The sequence below is a fragment of the Asterias amurensis genome, chromosome 14, assembly GCF_032118995.1.
Source record: "Asterias amurensis chromosome 14, ASM3211899v1".
In the NCBI taxonomy this organism is placed as follows: Eukaryota; Metazoa; Echinodermata; class Asteroidea; order Forcipulatida; family Asteriidae; genus Asterias; species Asterias amurensis.
Window position 1 is genome coordinate 4,669,365 of NC_092661.1, and position 26,242 is coordinate 4,695,606.

Here is a 26,242-nt window from a genome sequence, read left to right on the forward strand (position 1 = left end):
CTCTTTGTGAAATTCACCCCAGGACACCTTTGGTAATTGCCAAAGACCAGTGTTCTCACTTGGTTTTTACTCACATATGCTGACAAAAAATCTGTGAAAATTTGGACTCATTTTGGACTTAATTTGGGTTCTTTCAGATGCCTAACAATGGCTTCAGGCCTGAAGTGTTATTATATTTGAGTGGGAAATTACCTCTTTCTCAAAAACTACGTTACTTCAGTGGGAGCCGTTTCTCCCAAAACTGAATACTATCAACAGCTCTCCATTGGTTGTTACCAAGTAAGTATTTACGCTAATAATTATGTTGAGTGATAACCAATAGTGTCCGGTGCTTCATACACCACCACTGACTCAGAAAATCATAGCCAAAGCCGTCAGTTACGCACGTTATCGCATTTACGATGCCCTGCAGCTTCGACGAGGCACTTTGACGCTATTGGTAATTTTACTCAAAAATAATTATTAGCATAAAACCTTACTTGGTAACAAGCAATGTAGAGCCGTTGATTATATAACTCATTGTGAGAAACGGCTCACTCTGAAGTAACGTAGTTTTCAAGAAAGAAGTAATCTTCCACTTAAATAATTGAATTTGATTTCGAGACCTCAGAATTAGATTTTGAGGTATCGAAATCAAGCATCTGAAAGCACACAACTTCGTTTGACAAGGATGTTTTTTCGTTCATTATTATCTCGCAACTTCGCCGACCAATTTTTCAGAGGTTTGTTATTTTTTGCATGTTGAGGTACACCAAGTGAGAATCTTTGACAACCACCAAAGGTGTCCAGTGTCTTTAAATATGGCTATTGCTAAGACGTCAAATAAAACATTCTCTCGTGGATAGTCTTCGCTGTCGCTCACTCAAATTACCTCATTTCATTCCACTCTGTTCAGGTCCACTACATGTACTATTCTTCTTGAGCTATAGGCAGCGTAAAAATCACCAAAAAGACATTTAAACAATCTTACTAAAATTGTTTTTAGGTTAGCCTGATCTCTTTGTAGACAACAGCTCATCCTTTTCCCTTCTCTTTCTCTGTCTCTGTTCATCTCTCACTTTAGCCACTATTAAGTATACTTAATTTGGGTATTCATGTTATATTCACTACGATCGTAATTCAGCTAGGTGGGTTCTACTTGATATCTTCCACTTTATTGAAAATGCCTTGAAATATATTGTCTGTGTTCAATTTCAACGAGTTGCTTATAAAGCAGACAAAGGTACTAAGCGCAACAATATTTTGCTTACCAGGATAAGGTTACCAGCTAAACTACCATGTCACGGGGACAACTTGTGACTGGTATCCTGCTCATTTTTGCTATAGCAGAAAGTCTTTAAGTTACATTTCCTGCTTAAGCATTTACTAATTGGGCCTGGATGTACGAACTCGTGCACGTTAAAAGTCACCTGGAAAACAAATTGTTTGTCACGATTTATATGTTTAAAAAATATATAAAGTTGTTTGGGGGCTGACTCCGCCTACCCCTTTTGTGACGTCAATCGAGGCAGACTTTGCCTGCAATGCGTATAGTAAACACACGTGCAAAGTACATGTACGTCCAAGTCGTGAGTTGGTACATTTCAAAAAGTGTTTTTCTGCATTCAGCAGCGATACACCTGATCGGCATTGCCGGAAGAAATTTTTTTTTTGAAACGTACAAACTCACGACTTGGTCCGTACATGTACTTTGCGTTTGTGTTTACTCTACGCATTACAGGCAAAGTCTGCCTCGATTGACGTCACGAACAGCGCCCTCTCGGGTCGGGGTCTACTCTTAAATTTGTAAATAACATAAGAACTGATTTTTTAAAACCTTAGTTAACTGTTTATTCACATTCCACTCATCAAAACACATATATTAGTAACAAAAGCTTTAATTTGAAAAAATACCACTTCCAGGTGACTTTAAAACCAACAATGTGCGCTACTGACTCTGAAAAAAAATCCAAAGAGAGTGTTGCTCCGTTTTGGGTGAAATTATCTTTTTATTCCCTTCAACAGACGACACTCCGTCGTACCGGAGATGTTGTCTCGTTGTTCCCCTTTATAGCAACGCGGCAAAAATCACGTTACGCTGTGTGCCGGGAAGTTCTTTTCGCTAATAATAGCGGTGTATTATATTATGTTACGGCGACTGGGGAGATTGCCAGTCCCAGTTACCCCTCTTTCACCACACTCCGTTCCAACTCTCTTTCCGCTCTGTCCTCACAATCACCAAGTTCGCTTCCTCATACATGCCTTCCCACCTAGTTTCACACCATCCTTCTCAACAGATATCAATTTATTGCATTCTGATCGAATCAAAGAAGAAAAATGTCACTGAATAAATCCGCATATTGGGCCGGGGGGAGACAAATTCAGCCAATTTGTGTCTAAGGGTAGACTACATATTGAACTTCTATATGAAGTTACTCCGAAGCCTGCAAGACATTGATATGTGGTGTCTTTTATCTGGTTTGCCGGTGGAAACTCGAAATCTAATCCCAGGCTCTCACAATTCGGTGTATCTGGTTGCGGGTATAGCAAGAAGATGTGAGTGGGTGTTTAACTTATAAGGGAGGATCTACGGAAGCCAAAAAGGGCCGCTCAAGAAGAAAGTCCAGTAGCGTGTGATTTGTCTTTCCTTATGAAAACAAGTTCTGAAGTTTTCTGTCTGGAACCTTGACGCCCCTTACATGGGGTGTTATCTCTCTGCTCATTGTCTATCACTCGAAATGGATTGGACAGAAATCTGGGCATTACTCAAAATGGCAGCGGGTTCGCGGGTTGTTTTGTTCGTGGTATTCCCGGTGCGCCCCCCCCCCCCCCCTCCCCGCATGTCTTATACTTTTATTACTATAAAGTAGAGATTAGAAACTCATGAAGTTGCCTTCAAAATGTGCTTCATAAAAACTCAATTCTCCAATTACCCTTTCAGAAGGGACCAGGTTTTACGTTTTCCAATTTGATCGTACTGAAACAATCAAAGAATGGACCAAAAACCAGAGAATATGTTTTGAAAAAAATCATAAAGTCGCCTTCCAAAACCTGCTTCATGAAAAATCTGAATTATTCAGTAACCCTTTCAAAGGTGAACATGTTTTAGATTTTTCAAACTTCGTCATGATACCAAATCTAATCAAGAAGAAATCATAACAAGAGAATATATATATATAAAAACTCATAAAGTCGCCTTCAACAATTTAGCTTATAAAAAACCTGAATTCTTCAGTACCCTTTACATATGGACCCGGTTATTTTCGTTTTCAAATTTTGCCATGATACCAAATTCAACGTAGGAGGAACAATATTGATCTTTTATACTATTGTAAACTCGTAAATCCGAAGATGACATTTTTGGCTGACTTGATAAGATAAAGTTTTTTCAATATCCAATAGTTGCAGTGAGAAAACACCTGTTTGGGTTAAAACTTCTGCACGAGCTGCCAAGATCAAATTTCAAATCAAGTTTAGGCCAACGCGCACTCGGAGTGAGGATCTTTCAAATTAATAGTTTCAAACGCAGCTGAATCCGTTTTGCATCATGCCAATGAATTGAATCTAGTGATGACACAGTTGTCATTGGCCTACATATAGACGGACTTTTGGCTAGATCTTTGAGGTAAAGGGTTTCAAATGGTTTCCAATAAACGGGATGCTATTTTGATCCCGTCTGAATTCGGTGTAGTACTTTTCAAACGGTGTTTAGTTTCGAGCTCAGAATAACAATAACATAAACAACCACATAAAAGACAACAATAACAACGAAAAACTTTCTCTAGAAGATGATCAGAGCAAACTAATCGAAACGTAGAGTTGAAACCAACGGTCTTTTTCGGAACCACCCTAACTCATTTAGAGATTAGCATTACTATCGTGTTTCCAACATGCAAAGTTTCAAAACCTATTTAAAGATGCTGTGTCCAATTTCTGGCCGATTTGACCCCAACAATTTTGATTTAAAATTCAATAGGTATTTTGATGGGGGTCGAGAAAGTTACAAGCTTTCATTTGAGCCATCGCTCGAAAAAGTTCGCCAATTATTAGTAGCAGTGAAATAAAGTGCTCACAATTAGTTTTTGTCGGGATCCCGACAATATATCACGTGACCAATTCTTATGTGTTTTATAAGAAACGTTTTAAATTTTTGTCATGGTTCCTGGCCATTTAAAGTAAAAGTTAAAATCTACTTTTTAATGTTTGGGGCCAAAAATCTGACATAGCATCTTTAACAACGAAACAAATAATTAATAAGTAGAAAAAGCCTGAAGAGACGTTTTTTTTTTGCACAAATATTTACAGAACTCTTGATATTTCTATATGATGTAAAACTATATCACGTGAAATATGAGAGATAAAATATAACATTAGAACACATTTTGCTGTACAATTCATAGCATCATTGCACAACCAAAATATTATTTTCAACGACTATCGTACACAGGCAGGTTCGGTGGATGTTTATTATGCATAACAAAGTTATCAAAGTGACGTCATTAATGGCGGGGGGGTCACACCATTCTTTTTGTCGACAAGTTTTTGTCGACACTCGTTATGCAAATTTTGCATCAAGAATCTGAAGAATAGGTTTATATATCCATAAACGATTTGAAAACAAACCCTCGACAAAAATATCATGTCGACAAAAAAATAATGTTGTGTCGACAACATTCTAAAAATAGTATTGTCGAAACATGGTAACGTACCTCTGCAGTATCCGAATACATTGTTTATCAATCACCTTTTACAATTAACTGCAAAATACATACACCTCGAATTTCGAAACTCGTCACGTGACACAGCTTGGATAGTATTACATCAAACAACAAGATAAGATTATCAGACAGTTGGCCATTTTAAAAATTATCCTCAATATTTTCTTTTCATAAACATACTTCAACAGTTTTAGAAAATATAAGACAGTTACATATATCTCCTCCTTAACAACAACAAGAGCAACCACAACAACAACAACAACAATAGCAACATGTTACAACAAGACACACGTAAAAGTTGAGTCAGAAAAAAGTTCACTGCGGACGTTTGCATTATTTTGTTGATCGAATATCGCGCCACTTTTCAATTACAATTGATCCATCAAGCCGACGGGTGGATCATAAAGTTACGCCACTAAATGCAGTTACCACACTGTCTAATAAATCTAATAAAACACTACTAACTCACTCAACGAAGCTGACTGATTCGAATATACAACAGTCAATCTGATTGAAGTGAAAGTAAATCCTGGAATTATTAACTCACTGCAAAAACGATTAGTTGATTCGAATTCCAGCCAGTGTAATTTGTTTAGGAGTAGGCACTCGTTGTAAATAAACCGCTTGCTTCATTGGGTTATAGAATTATGGAAATGGTTTCACCATTTGTTCGAGCTGCTGAACGCGGGGCACTTTGTGCCTGGCGCTCAGACGGTGGGGGCTTCCCGGAAAAACACGAACCTAACCTCAGAATGAACATACAATCTGATGAACTAAACCTCTCTTGAAAAGTACTTTCTTCTGTGGGCAAAGATAAATCTTCCTTCGAACTCATTCTTACTTTGAATTGCCTGAAGTTTAGGCCCCACTTCACTTTGGGAATTCTGTCTTTCTGTCACTCGACCACCAAATTACCACACATCTTTTCATTAAATTGCGAAAGCTTTTCACTGACTAGCAACAACTTTTCTCTGATTAGCCAAAAAAAAGTCACCTAGTCTTTTTGAAGTACCACACATCCTGACGTCACATTTTGCGTTGCGAATTGACATTAGCTCCCGGGCAAATCGGTCTTTTGTGAATGCGAATGCATATGGGCTGGGGTCGGGCACCAGACCCATCTCGAGTCAAGTCTTTGCATTAATACAAGTTTCCCTACCAGTACACCTTTACTGTCAGCTCACAAGTCGCATTTTGTCCAGCTTCATGTGTTGTAATACTCCCTTAAAACCCGTCCAGTCAAAAAAAGCTACACAGACCACTTGCTAGTCTATTCACAGGGCAAACACTTTAAGCCGTTTCCGGGTTAATATTTCGACGAATGCACTTAAAATTCCTAACAGACGTCTAGGTCCAATACGTTTATGGCGCGCAGTGCTAGTACACACTGGACCGCCAAAATGACACATGGTGTCGGCCATCTTGTCGTGTTAAGTTGACTTTTTTGCGAATAAAACCTGCCAAGAACAGTGGCGAATCACTGCACATCAAACAGTGAATCTCCACACAGAAGATCCGCCTAGTTTTCGGTCTTTGTTCAAATTTGAAAGCATGCAAATCATGACGTCACTCCAAATCAGATCAAGGTGAATTCAGTCCGTGCATGTTTTCTTACTTTGTTTGCGATTAAAGGCTTCCAAAATCGTGACGTCACTCATCATCAAACAATGTGAATTTAAACCGTGCATGTTTTTTTTCTTTGATTGCGATAAAAACCTCCCAAATCGTTACGTCATTCCTCATCAGACAATGTGAATTCAAACCGTGCATGTTTGAATATCCACACAGAAGATCCGCCTAGTTTTCTTTCTTTTTTGCGATAAAAGCTGGCAAATCGTGACGTAACTCCACATCAAACATTGTGAATTCAAACAGTGCATGTTTTAGTCTCCACAGAGGATCCACGCAGTGACCCATCCCGTGACCTTTTGTTGACGTACGTGCTCATGGGTGATCCAGGGTTCATTTGATACATGTTCATCCGGGTTGCCCGTACATGTGACAGCTTCTTCCTCCTGCAGCAGAGATACCTCGCGAAATATCGCCTGTACGTCTTACTAAGAAAGCAAAGGGCCAAGGGGTTGATGCAGGAGTTCGTGTATGACAAGAGGAAACACACCGTGGAAAAGATGAACATTCCAGTGGATTGGAACACTTCCATGCTGAAGCTAAACTGAAACCACAACCTGCAAGATTAAAGCAAAATGAGGCAGAAATGGGTTTAATTATTGGAATTGTTGTTTGTGGTTGTGCATTAATCAAAAGTTGATTATATAGACCACGTACACCTCGAGGTGGACACCGTCAAGTGGCTTGAAGTTACCACTCACTAAATTTCGTCCCGAAATTTCGTACTGAATGGTCCCGAAAGATCAAACGAAAGAAGAAGAGAAATGAAAAGCTTCGTCCAGCGTTCTTGGATAAAACAAATGTAATGTTTGAACATTAAGGTGTACAAAGCGACAGCGGCAGCGACAGCGGCAGCGACAACGACAGCGACAACAACACCAATAACAACACAAACGACATCAATTTAAATGTAACAGCAACAGCAGCAGCAGCAGCAACAGCGTATAACCCTCCGGACCCGGTTTATGGGGTCCTGATATCTTTTAAATTATATTACTCCCTCTTGTCAAGAATTCCCTTGAGTGGTCCATGGTAATATTGTGTAAAAGACCCCACAAGGTCACACACGGAAACCCAACAATATTAGCAGTAAAAACACGTCATGGGTGGGTATCTTCAGGGCCATTGTATAACTACTTATTACTTTTTAAAGGCAGTGGACATTATTGGTAATTACTCAAAATAATTATCATCATAAAACCTTTCTTGATTACAAGTAATGGGGAGAGGTTGATGGTATAAAACATTGTGAGAAACAGTTCCCTCTGAAGTGATGTAGTTTTTGAGAAAGTAGTCATTTTTCACGAATTTGATTTCGAGACCTCAAGTTTAGAATTTGAGGTCTCGAAATCAAGCATCAGAAAGCACACAACTTTGTGTGACAAGGGTGTTTTTTTCTTTCGTTGTTATCTCGCAAATTCGACGACCGATTGAGCTCAAATTTTCACAGGTTTGTTGTTTTATGCATATGTTGAGAGACACCAACTGTGAAGACTAGTCTTTGACAATTACCAATAGTGTCCACTGTCTTTAACCACGTTCCTTTCAATGCATTGATTTTGTTCACAATGGTTCGATTATCAATTCAACGAAACCTCAATTCAACATTCCGTTGCCTCGGTAACCCCCGTAATAATATCTCATGTGTTTACGTTCTGATGGCTCACAAAAACAAGCCGGTCATACAAGCACTCGACAGCAAGTAATTGTTACAGACCACCACGCCCATAATAAAGATAATACACGTTAAAGGGCATAATTATTAGTGACGCAATCCAATGACTAAAAATAACTAGACACAAAGGTGTTCCGTGCTGTTTTGCTTCGATTCAAGGCACTGTATATATACGTTTGGTAATTACTCCAAATATATATTAGCATAAAACCTTTACTTGGTAACGAGCAACGGAGAGCTGTTGATAGTATATAACATTTTGAGATCCAACTCCTGCTCAAGTAACATAGTTTTCGAGAAAGAGGTAATTTCTCACCAAAATGATAAAAGACTTCTGGCATCTAACATCTGAAAGCACACTGTGTTGCACAACAAAGGTAATCCTTTCATCCTTTTCTTACAACTTCAATGACCAATTGACTTTTCGTGCATAATTTTGTTGGGATACACCAAGTGAAAATACTGGTATTTGATTTCAAGAAAGAAAACGGTTGACCTTTGACGGTCCCTTTTTTTGCCTTCAAACCTAAACTTTTACTGCATTCTGATCCCGAATCAAGAGCAGTTTTTTAAGCCAGAAATTGTCACGGACTACAACACCTACAATAATACAGAATACACGATATAAAGACATTACTGACGCTATCCTATGACTAAAAATAACAAGACCGAACTCCTCTCGAGAGAGTCAGAAAATTTCCCCGTTGGGGAAATGTTCCAAGGCGGTAGTCCTTGTGCTAGACAATAATGTGGACGGATTGTACGCTACAAACCAAAAGAAAGTTAATTATATTTGAGATTTAGCAATTGGGGTCGGCCAAATTGTAAGGCTCAAGAAAGTAGTTCAAATGGAAAATATGTCCTGCCATTGCGGTCAATTGGTAGATAATAACGGTCAAAGAAAAAACTCGGCCAGAGCGCTTAATACCGTTCACGATCGAAAATTGAAACTGGGCTACACATTTTAATTGTTTACACAGTCTCTTAAGCCTATATGCCTGACATTTTTTTTTTTTTTTTTTAATATATTATGAGCTTGGCCCAGTTTGGTGTTTTTAACAACGAGCTGTTATTAATAAACAATTTTGCATTATTTTATAGGTCAACTAAATAGTTTCTCATTGCATGGACGCGTCAGATTATTTCATATCGAGGTCAGTATAGAGCACCGAATGTGTAATCTGCTTCAAATTTAACCGTTTGCCCAACTCGGAATATAATAATATCGAACTCTTACACAGCGCAACTAGGTACTCAAGGCGCTGAGTATATACAAACTTTCAGAAAGATAGGTTATTGCAGTGATGAATTTTGAGACCCAATTATTTTGCACCTTATAAGGGTTTACAAGGTGCTACGGCGCATACAGCAGCCACAGCCAGGAACACCGGGGCAAACCCCTCCTCTTTTCGATAATTGACTGGGTTCTTTAAAATAAACAACACATGGGACCAACGGGTTTACGTCCCATCCGAAGGACGAAGCAATGGATAAGTGTCTTGTTTAAGGACACAAGTGTCACGGCTGGGGATATCACTCGTCACTATTTTAAGACCGTGTTTGAAGTCTCCACTGAACCGGGTCAGAGTTGACTCGGATTCCGAGAGTCAAAAGGCTCTGACCCAATTCCTGTGTTAAGCTGACCCGGAATTATTTATAAAAAGTGGTCAAAACATTGGGTTTTTAACTTGCTACGAATGTGTTTCAGTTTAACAAAAAAAATTCTGGGTTAACTTGACACATATTCCGGGTATAATACTGACCCTAAAAAGAGTCAGGCCCCACGGGACCAGGATCCAGATCAACTCCGACCCGGATTTGTCGTTGAGTGTACAAGACACGATCCAATTTATGTCTTTAAAAGCAGTAATGAACGCTGATTGTCCTTTGTACGGAAAATATACCAGACTATTTTTACCTTCAAGCCTCGGCTTTGGTTTCGTTATTTTCCATTGATCAATTCTGGTTGTGAAGCTAAGAACTTTCAGAAAAGTGAACTTAATCACAGTACTACACTCTAAAAACTAAAGAGTTGAATCCAAAACTTGCATGAGTTCGGTGAGTGACTACACTATGAAAGCGTTTTGTTTGTTAAAACTAGCATTTAAAATTGTTGATCCAACGCAAAAAGGGTTATTTCAACAATTTAAGTGTTATTTCAACATTTCTAAAATAAAATCCTTTGAATTATTGGACCAGCTTTTTAAAAGTTAAACTGGCACTAATCGAATACCTTAAAATGCTGGATTTAACATATAAAATGCTGGATTCAACACATTCAAAGTGTAGTCACTCACCGAACTCATGCAAGTGTTGGATTCAACTCTTTAGTTTTAAGAGTGTAGCTAAGAGTCCAATGGAAAGAAGACAATGGAGGAAATTTTAGTTTAAGGTGTGGCAGGGAAACCCCAGAAAATTATTACAGGAAAAAACCCACACACTCAGGTGTGGATTGACCCCACCCCACCCTCCACAGTGCCCACGGTTGGATTTGAACTAGGGTCCTAGAGGTGGAAGGTCAGGCAAGATACCACTACGCACAATCGATCGCCATTAAAGGCAGTGGACCCTATTATTAATTACTCAAAATAATTATTGACATAAAACCTTCTTGGTGACGAGTAATGGGGAGGGGTTGATGATATAATACATTGTGATAAACGGCTCCCTCTGAAGTGCCATAGTTTTCGAGAAAGAAGTAATTTTCCACGAATTTGATTTCGAGACCTCAGATTTAGAACCATCTAAACGCACACAACTTCGTGTGACAAGGGCTATTTTTCTTTCATTGTTATCTCGCAACTTCGATGACTGTATGATTGAGCTCAAATTTTCACAGGTTTGTTATTTTATGCATATGTTGAGATACACCAACTGTGAAGGTGTGTCTTTGACAACTACCAATAGTGTCCACTGCCTTTAAAGACACTGGACACTATTGCTAATTGTCAATTGTTGCGTATCTCAACAAATGCATCAAACAACAAACCTGTAAGTTTGAGCTCAGTTGGTCGTCGAAGTTGCGAGATAATAATGGAAGTAAAAACACCCTTGTCACACGAAGTCGTGTGCGGTCAGATGCTTGATTTCGAGACCTCATAATCTCATTCTTAGGTTTCGAAATCAACTTCGTGGAAAACTACTTCTTTCTCGAAAACTACGTTACTTCATAGGCAGTTTTTCCAAATATTATTTTCAATCAACCTATCCCCGTTACTCGTTACCAAGTAAGGTTTTATGCTCATTATCACTTTGAGTAATTACCAATAGTGTCCATTGCCTCTAAACACTGATTTGTAATGAGAGAAAACCAAGAACGCGACCACGGTCCATGTTTGACACGTCCCCCCTCGCATCCTCCTATAGCGGCTGTAAAACCTAACCACAACCTTAAAGCGATTGTTCACATACAAAATGTCAATGATTTATGCCACTTAAATGTCACAGACTGAGAGAGAAACTGAGTAGCCTATATTTTTTAAAGCAATCAGAAAACACGAAAATAACAATTCCAAATTGCTCTGATCAAAGCTGAAAAGCCGACGTGGCAGCACATTAGGGCCAAATGGCCTTCATCAGTCCCCATACCATTCAATGTTTCACAATGAGTTGAAATTATGGTAGATTGGTAATGAACAAAATGACTCTACCTTGAAGAGATCTATATTAAAAACGGCTGGAAACTACGACTACGACCCAGATATCAAATCGAAAACAAACATCCAAATAACAGACTCAAGCACTCGCTTAAGTACACGATGCTTGTGGTGATTGCCACTTGGTGCGTAGTTGCGTTCAGACGGTATAGCCTAATCCCTTTGGATTTCACGTAGGTAAGGGGGTAATTATATCTCGAGCATATATGATAGTTGCCCAGGTGGCCGAGGGTTCTTCGATGGTGTGGTGATTCTTACCCGATGACACCTTTTTTGAAAGCTTGGAGGAATTCTAATATCATTTTGCGAGGGGAAAATGTGTTTGAACCACTGTGTTCCATGTGGCGTGGTAGACGGATTTGCAGGCAGGCTGCAGCGTTGCTGTGTTAGGAAGTGCCCGTAGTTTGATTGGCTGCATATTGCGCCACAGCACCTTGTAAACCATTACATGGTGCTTAAAGGAGTAGGTATCATAATTCAAAAACGTAGTCCATGCAGAGAAAATAACATACCTTGTATGAAAACATGTTTAGAGACAGGGGACACTATTGGTAATTGTCAAAGACCAGTCTTCTCACTTGGTGTATCTCAACATATGCATGAAATAACAGACCTGTGAAAATTTGAGCTCATTGGAATTGGTCGTCGGAAGTTGCGAGATAATAATGAAAGAAAAAACACCCTTGTCACACGAAGTTGTGTGCGTTTAGATGGTTGATTTCGAGACCTCAAGTTCTAAACTTGAGGTCTCGAAATCAAATTCGTGGAAAATTACATCTTTCTCGAAAACTACGTTACTTCATAGGCAGTTTTTCCAAATATTATTTTCAATCAACCTATCCCCGTTACTCGTTACCAAGTAAGGTTTTATGCTCATTATCACTTTGAGTAATTACCAATAGTGTCCATTGCCTCTAAACACTGATTTGTAATGAGAGAAAACCAAGAACGCGACCACGGTCCATGTTTGACACAATCCCCCCTCGCATATAGCGGCTGTAAAACCTAACCACAACCTTAAAGCGATTGTTCACATGAACGAAATGTCAAGGATTTATGCCACTTAAATGTCACAGACTGAGAGAGAAACTGAGTAGCCTATATTTTTTAAAGCAATCAGAAAACAAGAAAAAATGCAACTCAAAATTGCTCTGATTAAAGCTTAAAAGCCAACGTGGCAGCACATTAGGGCCGAATGGCCTTCATCAGTCCCCATACCATTCAATGTTTCAAAATGAGGTGAAATGATGGTAGATTGATAATGAACAGAACGACTCTACCTTGAAGAGATCTATAAACGGCTGGAAACTACGACTGCGACCCAGACATCAAATCGAAAATAAACATCCAAATAACAGACTCAAGCACTCGCTTAAGTACACGATGCTTGTGGTGATTGCCACTTGGTGCGTAGTTGCGTTCACACGGTATAGCCTAATCCCTTTGGATTTCACGTGGGTAAGGGGGTAATTATATCTCGAGCATATATGATAGTTGCCCAGGTGGCCGAGGGTTCTTCGATGGTGTGGTGATTCTTACCCGATGACACCTTTTTTGAAAGCTTGGAGGAATTCTAATATCATTTTGCGAGGGGAAAATGTGTTTGAACCACTGTGTTCCATGTGGCGTGGTAGACGGATTTGCAGGCAGGCTGTAGCGTTGCTGTGTTAGGAAGTGCCCGTAGTTTGATTGGCTGCATATTGCGCCACAGCACCTTGTATACCATTACATGGTGCTTAAAGGAGTAGGTATCATAATTCAAAAACGTAGTCCTTGCTGAGAAAATAATATACCTTGTATGAAAACATGTTTAGAGACAGGGGACACTACTGGTAATTGTCAAAGACCAGTCTTCTCACTTGGTGTATCTCAACATATGCATGAAATAACAATCTGTGAAAATTTGAGCTCAATTGGAATTGGTCTTCGGAAGTTTCGAGATAATAATGAAAGAAAAAACACCCTTGTCACACGAAGTTGCGTGCGTTTAGATGGTTGATTTCGAGACCTCAAGTTCTAAACTTGAGGTCTCGAAATCAAATTCGTGGAAAATTACATCTTTCTCGAAAACTACGTCACTTCAGAGGGAGCCGTTTCTCACAATGTTTTATACTATCAACCTCTCCCCATTACTCGTTACCAAGTGAGGTTTTATGCTGATAATTATTTTGAGTAATTACCAATAGTGTCCACTGCCTTTAAAGCGTCATTGAGCGTCACTGAGTGATGGATATGAGCGCTATATTATGATTGGATCTGATTTTAAAATGTTATTAAAAAAAAACCCAGACATTTTCAAAGCCAGAAGGCTGAAATTACATGAATCGTATAAGTTAAAAAAAAAAAAACATATGAGAACTAAGCCAATATTCATGAGTAAAGGGGGGGGGGGGCTCAGTCTGAAGTTTGTGGCCAAATAAAACTGATGAAATGTGTGGACAGAAAATCACAACGCTACTTCGGTTTATGTTTTCAGTGATTAATGCCTTGCCGTATAAACCTTCAAATTAACCGCCGACCATACACGGCTGTTGAGCAGTTCAGAAATTCCAATTACCCCCAAACAATCTGACCGTTCAGCACGTATACCGTTCTCTTTGTTATTTACTCCTCTGGTCTAATTTGATTTTGGTTCAATACACAATGCAATATAACACAATGAAGAAAAAGACAATAGATTATAAAGGGTAAATGGACTAGAGAAAAAATGCAGTCTATAGCTAGAAACCTTGACATTGACAAGGGGGGGGTGGGTACACAAAACAACAATAGAATAGCTGTTGTGTTATAGAACACACCGGAAGACTGCCTTGCTGCGCTCAATGTTTATATAAATTACATCAAGTCAGGCTGAATAATATTGTGCTCTTCCCTTGTGAAAAACCCTCACTGACGTTTTTTTCTTTTATATCCCATACTTCTAGAATTGTTATTTCTATTGTGCAGTTTTGAGTAATCAAGGCTTGAATCGTTTTTTTTAAAGGCAGTGGACACTATTGGTAATTACTCAAAATAATTATTCGCATAAAACCTTTCTTGGTGACAAGTAATGGGGAGAGGTTGGTGGTATAAAACATTGTGAGAAACCGCTCCCTCTAAAGTGCCATAGTTTTCGAGAAAGAAGTAATTTTCCACGAATTTGATTTCGAGACCTCAGATTTAAACTTGAGGTCTCGAAATCAACCATCTTAACGCACACAACTTCGTGTGACAAGGGTGTTTTCTTCTTTCATTATTATCTCGCAACTTTGATGACCGATTGAGCTCAAATTTTCACAGGTTTGTTATTTTATGCATATGTTGAGATACACCAACTGTGAAGGCTAGTCTTTGACAATTACCAATAGTGTCCACTGCCTTTCATTAGTCTCAAACTTCAACAGCATAGCCGCTTATAATAACTATAGACTAGTTCTTCGTTTTTAAAGGTAGTTTTAACAATCATCTCCATTAATAATTTTGTTTAAAGGTTTGACACATGCAACAGTCTAAAGTTTTTGAATGATTGAATGATTGATTGATTGATTGATTGATTGATTGACTTTTTTTTTGACTTTTCAAAGCAAACACTTTATTCATACACAAAATATACAGAATTTACAAAAACATAGAAACTAAAAAGTTACATTAAATAGACAAAGAATAACTGTAACAAAAAAAAGATCAGTAGCTGGGATTGATTGATTGATTGATTGATTGATTGATTGATTAATTAAAGGGTGGCTGCATTTTTTATATTTTTTATTTAAACGATTAAACATGACTTTTTAAACCTGAAATATTTTTTATTATTTTTTATTAAATGCGCAAGTATTTTAAAAATGGTTTTCAAGAGAATGGGGGAACCCACCCCGCCCCTAAAAGGGGCATGAACGTGACGTCATGTCGGGAACCCGAGCCGTCGGGCCCCCTGGCTGTGTGCATATAGAGACGTGTGCACTGTGTGGCCTGGTACCTAGGCGCGTGTAGTTAGGGACCAGACTCTTTTTGCCGACGATGTTTGAATTCCCGACGTGACGTCGATGGTAGGGGGGCGGTAACAATCCACAAAAGGGGGGCCTGACTTATTCGCTAATTACGCAAGTGAGATATGTCGAGGAAAAAACAAAACACATTTTATTGAGGTTCAATACATATATCAGAAATAAATGACAGCAAAATTAACTGTTTTATTTTAATTCACTGCAGCATCCCTTTAAAAGTGTGTCTGTTTGCTTTAACTAATGAAGTTGCATCCTTTGATTTGATCTATCCATTGACAAACAGATTTTATACAATGATGCTGGCAGAGTTTTGTTTTGTCCTATGTTTCAGACCACTTTCACATGTTTTTTGACAACCCTGTGACGCGTGGAATAGTCCAATTTAGGATATCAATGCAGATGAGCAGACCAGTGTGTACGACGTGGTAAATTGCTTTAAAGACCTCTATGATCTTGATACAATAGCGCCTTATAAATAATAATTGTTAAAGGCAATAGAAAGGTCAAAATATGCCAGAAAGTGTTGACAACTACTCTCACTGCAGGGATGTGTTATAGTCACCTTTCTAAAATGTGCCCCAACAAAGTTCAACATTTACAACTGTAAAAGGGTTAGAAAGTCCATTTCCCTTACAAATTGTAATCCACCATGGAAAATAGAAGCCTTAAACCTGTTATACAAATGCAGATAGCTAGAACGAGAAGGGGAAAAACGCGCGGAAAATAACTGAACGAGGAAGAAACGAAATGTGCACATTAAAAATCCCCTTATTGGGTAATTCACGCAATTGGAATAAGTTAAGCGTGCGAAAGGTTCACCGTAGCGTGGTGTGGAGTGCGTCCATTCCACTGGTAGCTATAAGGTAATGGTTGATTGGTATAAACTGATGGTCGAGGTAGACTCTTTATTGGGTTACCAGTGATTTCATGATCCGGGGGTTGATTGGGGGAGCTTGTGGACGGTAGAGGGACGATTGTGTTAAGATCGATCACCGTGACATTTAAGTGCAGCTTTATTCGGGTTGCATCGCTGCTGCATTCTGAGGGCCACCAAGACTAACCTAAAGGTCGTGACCACGCCCTCCCTTAAGGCGCTGCTCTTTCGAACCCCCACACACTGTTTCAGGCTTACCATCAACATAAATCACATTCATAAAAACGTTAAGCAGAATATATTGATGGCCCTGGACACCTTTGGTAAATGTCAAAAGATCATTATTCTCGCTTGGTGTATCAAAACATAATGAATAAAATAACACATCTGTGCAGATGTTAACTTAATTTGTCATCGAAGTTGCAAGAAATTAATGAGAGACAAAACACCCTAGTTGCACAATAATATTGTGTGTGCTTAAAAAGGGCTTCAGGCCTGAATTGTTTTCATTTTTTAGTGAGAATTAGTAACCTCTTTCCCAACAAATGTTACTTCAAAGGGGGGGGGCACGTTTCTTACAAGGTATTTTTTATGCTAAAAGATATTTTGAGTAATTACCAGTTTCCAGTGGCTTTAAGCAGAAAATATTGCTGAATAATAGTTGACATGTTAAGCACCATTGAACATAGAACAAGCAGACAATGTTTAACAGCATCAAGAGCATTCAAGAGCTCTTTTACCAGCTTAATTTTGTAGGTGATTTTGAGGGGTAATTCCTAAAGGTATAGGCCTACCCTCCCTTTAAACTTGGGATTTGGAATTAAGCTCTCACAAAACACAAACAATACCCAAAAAGGTATTGACGTCTTGATAAGTTATCAGACATCTGTAGTCGATGATGATCAAGTCTTTAGTGTTTTATACGAATAATGTCAGAGATGGCTCCACCGTGCATAACGATCGCTACTTGATAGTATAAAATGAAGACACGAAATGTTCGAATGCTTGAATGTGATACAGCACGTTGCACACACTCTGCCCCCACGATCTGCCTGCAGTGAAACGCGTTGATCACATCAATCAGGGAAAGAGGACAAGTAGCGAAAGAGAAAAGGAAAGTTTCTCAAAGCTGGACTTATCTATACCTGTCTGGGAAATCCATTAACAGAAACGAAAATCGTGTTTCTGCACTCAGAAATAGCCTTTCCAAGTGTTACCGCTGAAGGGGAACCAGTCTTTCATGACCGCCCACGGGGGGTGGTGGGATGACGCTTAATGACGGGTTTAAGGTTGTAACTGTTCATCCCCGAACTAAACGCCCAAAGATGAGCAACCGACGGGTCGTTTTAATTAAATCTCCTTGGCGCGTAAAAAGGTAATGACTCTGGCAGACAATAGATCTGAGGGCGACCTCAATTATTGGCAAGGTATAACATGGAAAGCCTTGAGGCTTCCAAAGTCGTGTGGAGATGTTAAGGTCGATTACTGATGACGATCGGAAACGGGTTACTTGAAGTCGCCTTTGCTGAATACCGATGGCAGTGATTTTCATTTTTTATTCATTGGGTTGTCATGTTTCGCGCGGATTGTCTTCAGTTAATGTATAGGGTTCAATGATTCAATGGGAAAAACATGTGTGGCAAACCTTACCGTAGCCTTTTGTCAAGGGCTTCTTGGCTTGAGATAGCGGCTTTATGAATCTGTTTAAGCCGCAAAGGCCTTGAGTAGAAGGTTAGCCTTACCGTGGCTCAAATACAATGCGGGAAAACAATTTTACTGCTGACCTTTTGAAATTATTGATTTGTATCAATTTTAGTGTTGTTTTCCCCTTCTTTTTTATTATATTAGAGATCTTAAAGCGTTTTTCTTTAAATGGCTTCGATGTATGCGATCATTTCAATTAAATGTATTTGGATATATAATATCTTGATGGAAATTAATAGATGCAAATCTGCGTCGGGATAAAGATTGTTTGTACCCATGTGTGTTAGCACTGTATACTCAGTACTTTCCCTAGCCCTGTAAACAAAATCACAAGCATATATCTCGGCTGGGATTCGAACCCGCGACATTTGCAATTGTATAGAGCAGTTTCTTATCAATCGAAATGATTTGATTTGAATACCCATCCAGACACTTTTTTGAATCCATTCCAAATCGTCAACCCTCACTCCACGCAAGACAATAAACAGATTTGCCTATAACTAAGATGGAAAAAATCAGCTTTCGTTTTGGACTTTTCAGTAGAAACGCTTCTCCTTTCTTGATAAAAATAACTCATGCACCAACAAATACCTTCACATCTTTGTCGCAAAACTCCCCTGCATTCTGCATTGCTTAGCAAAGCACGAACATTACAACAATGGTTAAATTCAGTGGACACTATTGGTAATTACTCAAAATAATTATTATCATAAAACCTTTCTTGGTAACGAGTAATGGAGAGAGGCTGGTGGTATATCACGAATTTGATTTCGAGACTTCAGATTTACAATTTGAGGTGTCTTGAAATCAAGCGTCTGAAAGCATACAACTTCGTGTGACCAGGGTGTTTTTTCTTTCATTATTTTCATGCACCTTCGGCGACCAATTGAGCTCAAATTTTCACAGTTTGTTATTTTGTGCATATGTTGTGATACACCAAGTGGGAAGACTGGTCTTTGAATTTGTTATAGCTTTTGGTTTTTGTTCTGCACCATAGATAAAAGAGTGTGTGGTCTATTGTAATGACCAGCTGCTTGTGGGTTTTTGTGACCGTATCTTCTTTTTATTTTTGCATTGTTTTGAATCAAAGAAAAAAGTGCATGGTCAATCGAGGTGACCAATCTATTTTTTTTTTTGTTTTTTTTGTTTTGGGGGGGGGGGTCTTTTTTTTTATTTTTGCATGCATGGTTTTGCACCAAAGAAAAAAGTGCATGGTCAATAAAGTGACCATCTGTCTGTGGATTTTAGGGATATACGCTTCAGCAGCACCTATTTTTAACGCCTCCTCTGAAAAAAAGGGAGCAGAAATAAACTACACAAGGAAGCCGAGAGGATAGAGTCAATAAATTCGCGTGAAGTAATTAAATGTGCCTGCTGTTAAAGTGAGGTGGAGTTTCAAGTATCAAATTATCTGACAATTAATTTAATGGAATTTGTTTTGCTACAAGTACCACTTGTGATTAAAAATGATAATAGATGATTATAAAAGGGCTTGTGTGACTTTTTGACACAAATTACAAAGGTCCACTTATTTACTTTAAACTTACACGGTTTTAAAGACAGTGGACACTATTGGTAATTGTCAAAGACCAGTCTTCTCTCTTGGTGTATCTCAACGTATGCATAAAATAACAAACCTGTGAAAATTTGAGCTCAATTGGTCGTCGAAGTTGCGAGATAATAATGAAAGAATAAACACCCTTGTCACACGAAGTTGTGTGCGTTCAGATGGTTGATTTCGAGACCTCAAATTCTAAATTTGAGGTCAAATTCGTGGAAAATTACTTCTTTCTCGAAAACTATGACACTTCAGAGGAAGCCGTTTCTCACAATGTTTTATACTATCTACCTCTCCCCATTACTCGTCACCAAGTAAGGTTTTATGCAAATAATTATTTTGAGTAATTACCAATAGTGTCCACTGCCTTTAAAATAATGATAGAAAGCTTCCCTTAACATGATTTACTATTGAGGTGCTGCAGTTTTTTTTGTTTTTTTTTTCACAAAAATAAAGTTTGTGACGATTGTTTGGGGAAAATAAAACTGTTCTGCAAACATAAAACGGTTATACTTCGACACCGACTTTTTTGTACTCGAAACAAAGTCAAAAGCCACGAAAAAAGAAGGTTTATTTTCGGTTGTTCTTCAGAGAACCCGAATTAATGAACAGATTCCAGTAAAAAATAAACCATATAGATCACCCCTTTAAAATAAATTCCCACATCGACCCCAAATTTGCCGTGAAATTAATTGAGGAGAGTGCACAGTCGCCTACGCGCGTCGCTGCACGGTTAGCTCGAGCAAGCTCACACGGCTCAGTGATGACTCGTTCTAAATATTCCACTGTATCAGATGCATCAAATGACCCATGATTGGGGAAGAGCGAGAGTGTACGCAACGAAAGATACATTATGACGACAGTATCTTTTCCCGAGTGGACTTAGAAAAAAACATTGCCAAGGAAATGTTGTTTTTATTACAGTGTCAGACACTTGATGTTATGTGCCTGTCCGTATGCTTTCGAGTATTTTGTCCAAGTTTTTTTAATTCATTTATCAATGATTTATAATTAAAAAAATAATAATATTAATACGAATCATGACATCAACCGAAAGGCTTGTGAATTTACGTTCTCCACGCGTTGAATCTACAGGTTTGAACCTTCGACAGAAACGGACGCGCACTGAATGAACCGGGCCCAATATCATGGCTCTGCTTACCGTAAGCACAGAATCGGCGCTTACAGAAGCAGGGAATTCTGTGCTTACGGCAAGCGTATTTCACTGGTTACCGGTGAATTTGGGCTTCTGCGCGTGCGTGCTTCACGTTATAGGCCTTCTACGCTTACACGGCTAGCACAGAAATTCGGCGCTTGCACGTAAGGGGGGAATCGCGGTCGTAAGTGCAGAATTCGGCGGTAAGCAGAGCCATGAAATTGGGCCCTGCACGTGAAGTCTGAAATAATTAGGCGAGGTTTGCCGTAACACATTTTTATAGTAGTGTCGGTTCTGAAAAGAACCGTTGGTTGACAACGCAACGTTTCAATCAGCATGCTCTGATCGTCTGCAAGTTTGAATACTCTGATGACGGGAGTCTTACAGTCAGAATTAATTATCTATATTGTAAATGTTGGGTGGCTGCTCTTTGATGTGTTTAGTTGAGTTATCTGTAAAAGTTAATGATTTTATAGCTGATTGAGACAATACACATTGCTTATTAACACAAAAATAAAATGCTAAGCACAGCAACACCATGCTTACCAGATTAAGGTTACCAGTCCAAAAACTATGTATTATGTGTGACTACTATCCTGCTCATTTCTGCTAAGCAGACATTTGTTAAGCAACGTTTTCTGCTTAAGCAGCTCAATGACTTTTGGCACTGGTTGGTAACTGTCAATACCAACCAATCATTTCATAACAGTTAGTGTGAGTACAAACTGTACCCCAAAGTTTTCAGATCCAATATTAACAAGTTTTGTTCGTCTGGTGGTATCTTATACGAAGACACTTGTTCAAATGGACACGTATGGCTACGGCTACGTCTGGATAGCCGCGTCATCATACACTGGCGCTCATAACAGTACCATAATTAGCAACAGCCGTAGACGTGAAAACTTCAACCCGGTTCAAAGTTAGTTTTCAGATGTAATGCTAAACTTGTGTGCGTCTGGTAATCTTATGTACGACGTCCCTACAGATACGGCTATGTCTGGAAAGTCGCGTCACCATGCACTGACGCCCGTAACAACCAACACCCTTAGCAACAGCCGTAGCCGTGGTTGTTAGCTGCCAATTAAGATACGAACCACGTCTCATCCGTGAACTCGTCCCCAAAGATCGATCTCAAACTTGGTCATCTATAAAATGCCTTGAAGTGTTTTTCAATTTTACTGAAAAACAACATCCTGTTTAACGTTGAACCTCATCTATGATTGATTTTGGCTCCCCACCAACGCTACATTATGTCCCCGACTGACTAGCTAGCATGACAGCTTTCTACCCCCCTGGGGGAGAATCGACGTGCCCGGAATTTGTATTCGCTCAATTATCACACGTTATTCTTGAGCCACTGACCAATCGGTAATACCACCCTTGGGGGGGGGGGGGAGGGCGCCAAAATTGTTAACGTTTATTCGTCTGCATTGCGAGTCTTTCTGTATAACAACCTTGATATAGAGTTTGTGAATGTGTACTTTTTTGTTTGTTTCATCGAATTTAAAGAATCAGTGAATAGTCTAGTCGGGCTATAAAGTGGTACCACAACGTCATCGTGACGTCAGCAGACCAATTGATCCGCAACCAACCGTAGGGCATTTTGTCCCCTTGACTGACTGGATATATAATAGATGTTGACTGGATATAATGACTGGCAGATGTCGCACGTGATCCAATCACATCAGCTTCAGTGAAAAGCGCCCCCAGTGGTAAAGTTAAAAACCAAGAACCAAACGAGCAGAACAAGACAAACTACTCCAGTGACATTTTAAGAAAAACGAATTACAGGTTTGTTCCTTGAGGGGACTTTAACGTGAATAGCGGATTTACTTTCATCATTGGTTACCGATCTACAACGCAGGCGTTACATGTCTGCAACATTTATCAACTTTAAATTGAATTTTTCCCGCCAACAGATATTGACTTGGTTCTCTAGTGACGTCACTTGACTCGAAGCGCAAATAGACTTAATCGCATGATATGAACTTCGGTTCAATGTGATTTCCTACAAGTCACAAAACGGGAGGCTTTTGTGCTGTCTATTAAAGGAACACGTTGCCTTGGATCGGACGAGTTGGTCTATTAAAAGCGTTTGAAACCGTTTGTTATGAAATGCATATGGTTAGAAAGATGTTTTAAAAGTAGAATATAATGATCCACACAAGTATCACTCGAAATTGCACGGTTTTCCTTTTACGTCGCGAACTATCACGGTCGGCCATTTATGGGAGTCAAAATTTTGACTCTCATAAATGGCCGACCGTGTTAGTCGACAGGGTAAAAAGAAAACCACGCAATTTCGAGGCATATATGTGTAGATCATTGTATTCTACTTTTACAATATCTTTCTAACCATATACATTTTACAACAAACGATTACAGAACGCTTTTCAAAGACCAACTCGACCGATCCAAGGCAACGTGTTCCTTTAAGTGGATAGAATACGAAGAGGTTATTTTCATAAATTCTCTTCGTTCATTGCTTCGTCTCCCATCAACTCTTTAAACCCATGGGGACAATGGCCAGACAAAGCTTTACAAATTGGTAAAGAGTGCATTATCTGTCAGTTGAATAATTACGTGCATCCTCGTCTGTATCCCTGTTCACCAACATACAATTGGATTATAACTCACAGATGAGACCAACCTATTTCTTCATTGAAGCCTGAATTTGAAGATTATTTTTTTTGTCTTGCGAAAGGTCGAGTGATAAAGCTTGTGCATTAAGTGAAAACCCAATCAATTCATTGGTTCACAGACACAATCGCAGGCCTAGTTGTCCATTTTATGAAAAACAGTTCTTGAAAACCACTGATGCATCAGTAATCTCAATGCTATTTATTACATCAACTAAAAAACGCTGTGTCGATGGTGAATAACAAGTGATTGAGTTTGTTAAATACAAGACCTGCGAAGAGTTACTCAAGATGTATACGTTGTTCATTTAATATTTGTGTAACAAAAATATATACGAACCCCTTCCCTCACCCCTGTCCCTTTATTCTTTGTTTACCCCTTGATTTTGTGTGTGCTTCCTAACTCTCTCTCTCTCCTATAAGCTAAAGTGGTAGTCCCAGCCCATTTTCTATTACCATCAATTCGAGAAGTCTTCCGAACCCCCAAACATCTACTCCGCAGTAGTAGAATAAAGCAAGACAGTTCTCTAAGAACCAACTCTACCTGGCAAGTAGATACACACATGGTGTTACCGCAAACCAACTATATAACCTCTCTTTCTCTTAAATATTCATGAATTTTCACTTCACTGCTTATGTTATACCCCAAAGGTACCTGTTCATGTTTGTTCTGTTGTCAGTTAGCCTTTTGTTTGAGAAAGACTCTGCTAGGGTCCAAACGTCAGGCTATTGAACTGCTTTTTGCCAAAAGTATACCCATGTGTGTGGGTGTGACATTGGCACAGAGCACATGAAGAAGAAAACCACTTTAGCTTGCCAGTGTTCCACTACAAAACCAATTCTCAACTGATTCCAAAGTTTTACCAAATTTGCAGCAGAGAAAACACACCCTTGCCAAAACACGAACGTGATGAGAAGACGAAACTCGTTTTTGAGGTTTCTTGAAAAAGGTTGCGTTATAAAAGTTTATGCGTGAAACTGAAAACCGAATAAATTCGTTGGCATTTGTACCGTCACATGATGAAGAAAAGACCCTTAACTTGCCAGCTTTTCCTTCACCTCATCGATTCTCAACTGCTTCACATGTTTGAAGAGATTGCAGCAGCAGAGAAAACACACCCTTGCCCCCGACATGAACGTGAGGTTAAGGCCAAACTCATGAAGTTTCATCCAGCGAGTGAGGCATGTCTCATTTTAGAACCCCACTCTCCAAAAAGCTGAATCAACCAATTCAAGGCAGACTCGCCCATCTAGTAGGTTTGACCTTTTATGGGAAATTCAAATGGCATGGTTGAGCACGCGGTTTCGGTAGTAGAAGACTGTGGAAGTATTCGAATTTTGTTCTCGTCTGTTATTTTAGTTTAAAGTAGTTAACTTAATGACATTAACATAAATGCTTTTGGAAATGAAATACTGATTAACAACACACATAAAAGTATAATCAATTCAATAAAATAACGAAGAACCTTTCTATTGTAACGTCACAGGCCGAAGTTATGCCGACCGAGATTGGAAAATGGAAAGCCATCAATACTGCAATGTTGCACATTCAAACATTGTGTTGCAGTTTACTCATTATAAAAAAAAAAAACTACAGCACCTCAGTTAATAATATTTTAAGGGAAGCTTTCTACCATCATCATCTTCAACCCGTGTAAGTGTATTAATGTAAATCTGTTGACATAGTGCTTAGTGTTCTACAAAAGTTACAAAATCCTTTAAACCGAACTTTACCATTACGATGTGACGTGTGACTTGAGTTACAACACTGCACTAGATTCCAGTCTAATAATAGCTCCAGTGTGTGTCTTGAATTTAAAATCAATGACACTCAACCTAGACTGGAAGGAAAAGAATAGTGTGGCCCTTTTGTGAGCGGTGAGGCCTGTAATTGTAGTGCAATATGCTAGTCGCGGAAAATATGCCGTTTTTCACGCTGTGGCCACGTTCGGTTTGGTTCCCGAAACGACAGTCGTGCTGAATAGTGCCAATGCTACGGAGCTTTGGAAGTGCCATCCGAGGTGAGTTCCCGAGATACATCCGGAACATGTTCGGAGAATCCAAGATATCTTGGGAAGACCACATCCTACTTTCAAGATGTCGGATGGTATTTCCAAAGCTCCGTACAATGCCTTCGATTGGGGGCCAGTCTAATTTACTTTGACACCCCGGTCTCCACGGAGTACATCTGGCCGTGGAGTATTGTACTCTTTTCATTTCTGTGATTTTGTTCGTGCTAGCTGTGCGATCCACAATACAACCGGGTGAGGAGCACTGTCGATTTCCACTGCGTGCCATTCACGCGCTTCCACATTCTGACCCTTTTTTTTTGAAGGGTGCTTTGGAATCGATACTGGCTCAACGATACCACTATTCGAGCGAGGCGATATATCGATTGTAGAGTGTGTGTGTGTGTGTGTGTGTGTGTGTGTGTGTGTGAATGGATAGGTACGCATATGCATTGCAACGGAGCATGCTTATGCATACGGTATTGAGCGACATGTTCCATGAGACGAGAGAGTCGGTTCCTATTTTTGCCGTCCTCAAAATGAAGGAATAGACTAAAGAACAAAAAATGCAATCCTTTTTTTTTCTTTCGATCACAATTTTTTTCTGATACGTTACGACAAGAAGGTCAGTTCCGAAGAGTATAATGTCGTCCTCAAGATTA

At 39.2% G+C, this 26,242-nt stretch overlaps 1 protein-coding gene across 1 annotated transcript in view; it reads right to left on the reverse strand.

Annotated features, from left to right (window-relative positions):
- Positions 1-6,564: 6,564 nt before the first annotated feature.
- LOC139947364 (neuromedin-B receptor-like) overlaps positions 6,565-26,242 on the reverse strand; it is a 39,966-nt gene continuing 20,288 nt past the window's right edge. The window contains exon 2 of the mRNA XM_071945260.1: positions 6,565-6,883. Coding sequence (XP_071801361.1) covers positions 6,565-6,883 — 319 coding nt within the window. The remainder of the gene's footprint in view (positions 6,884-26,242) is intronic.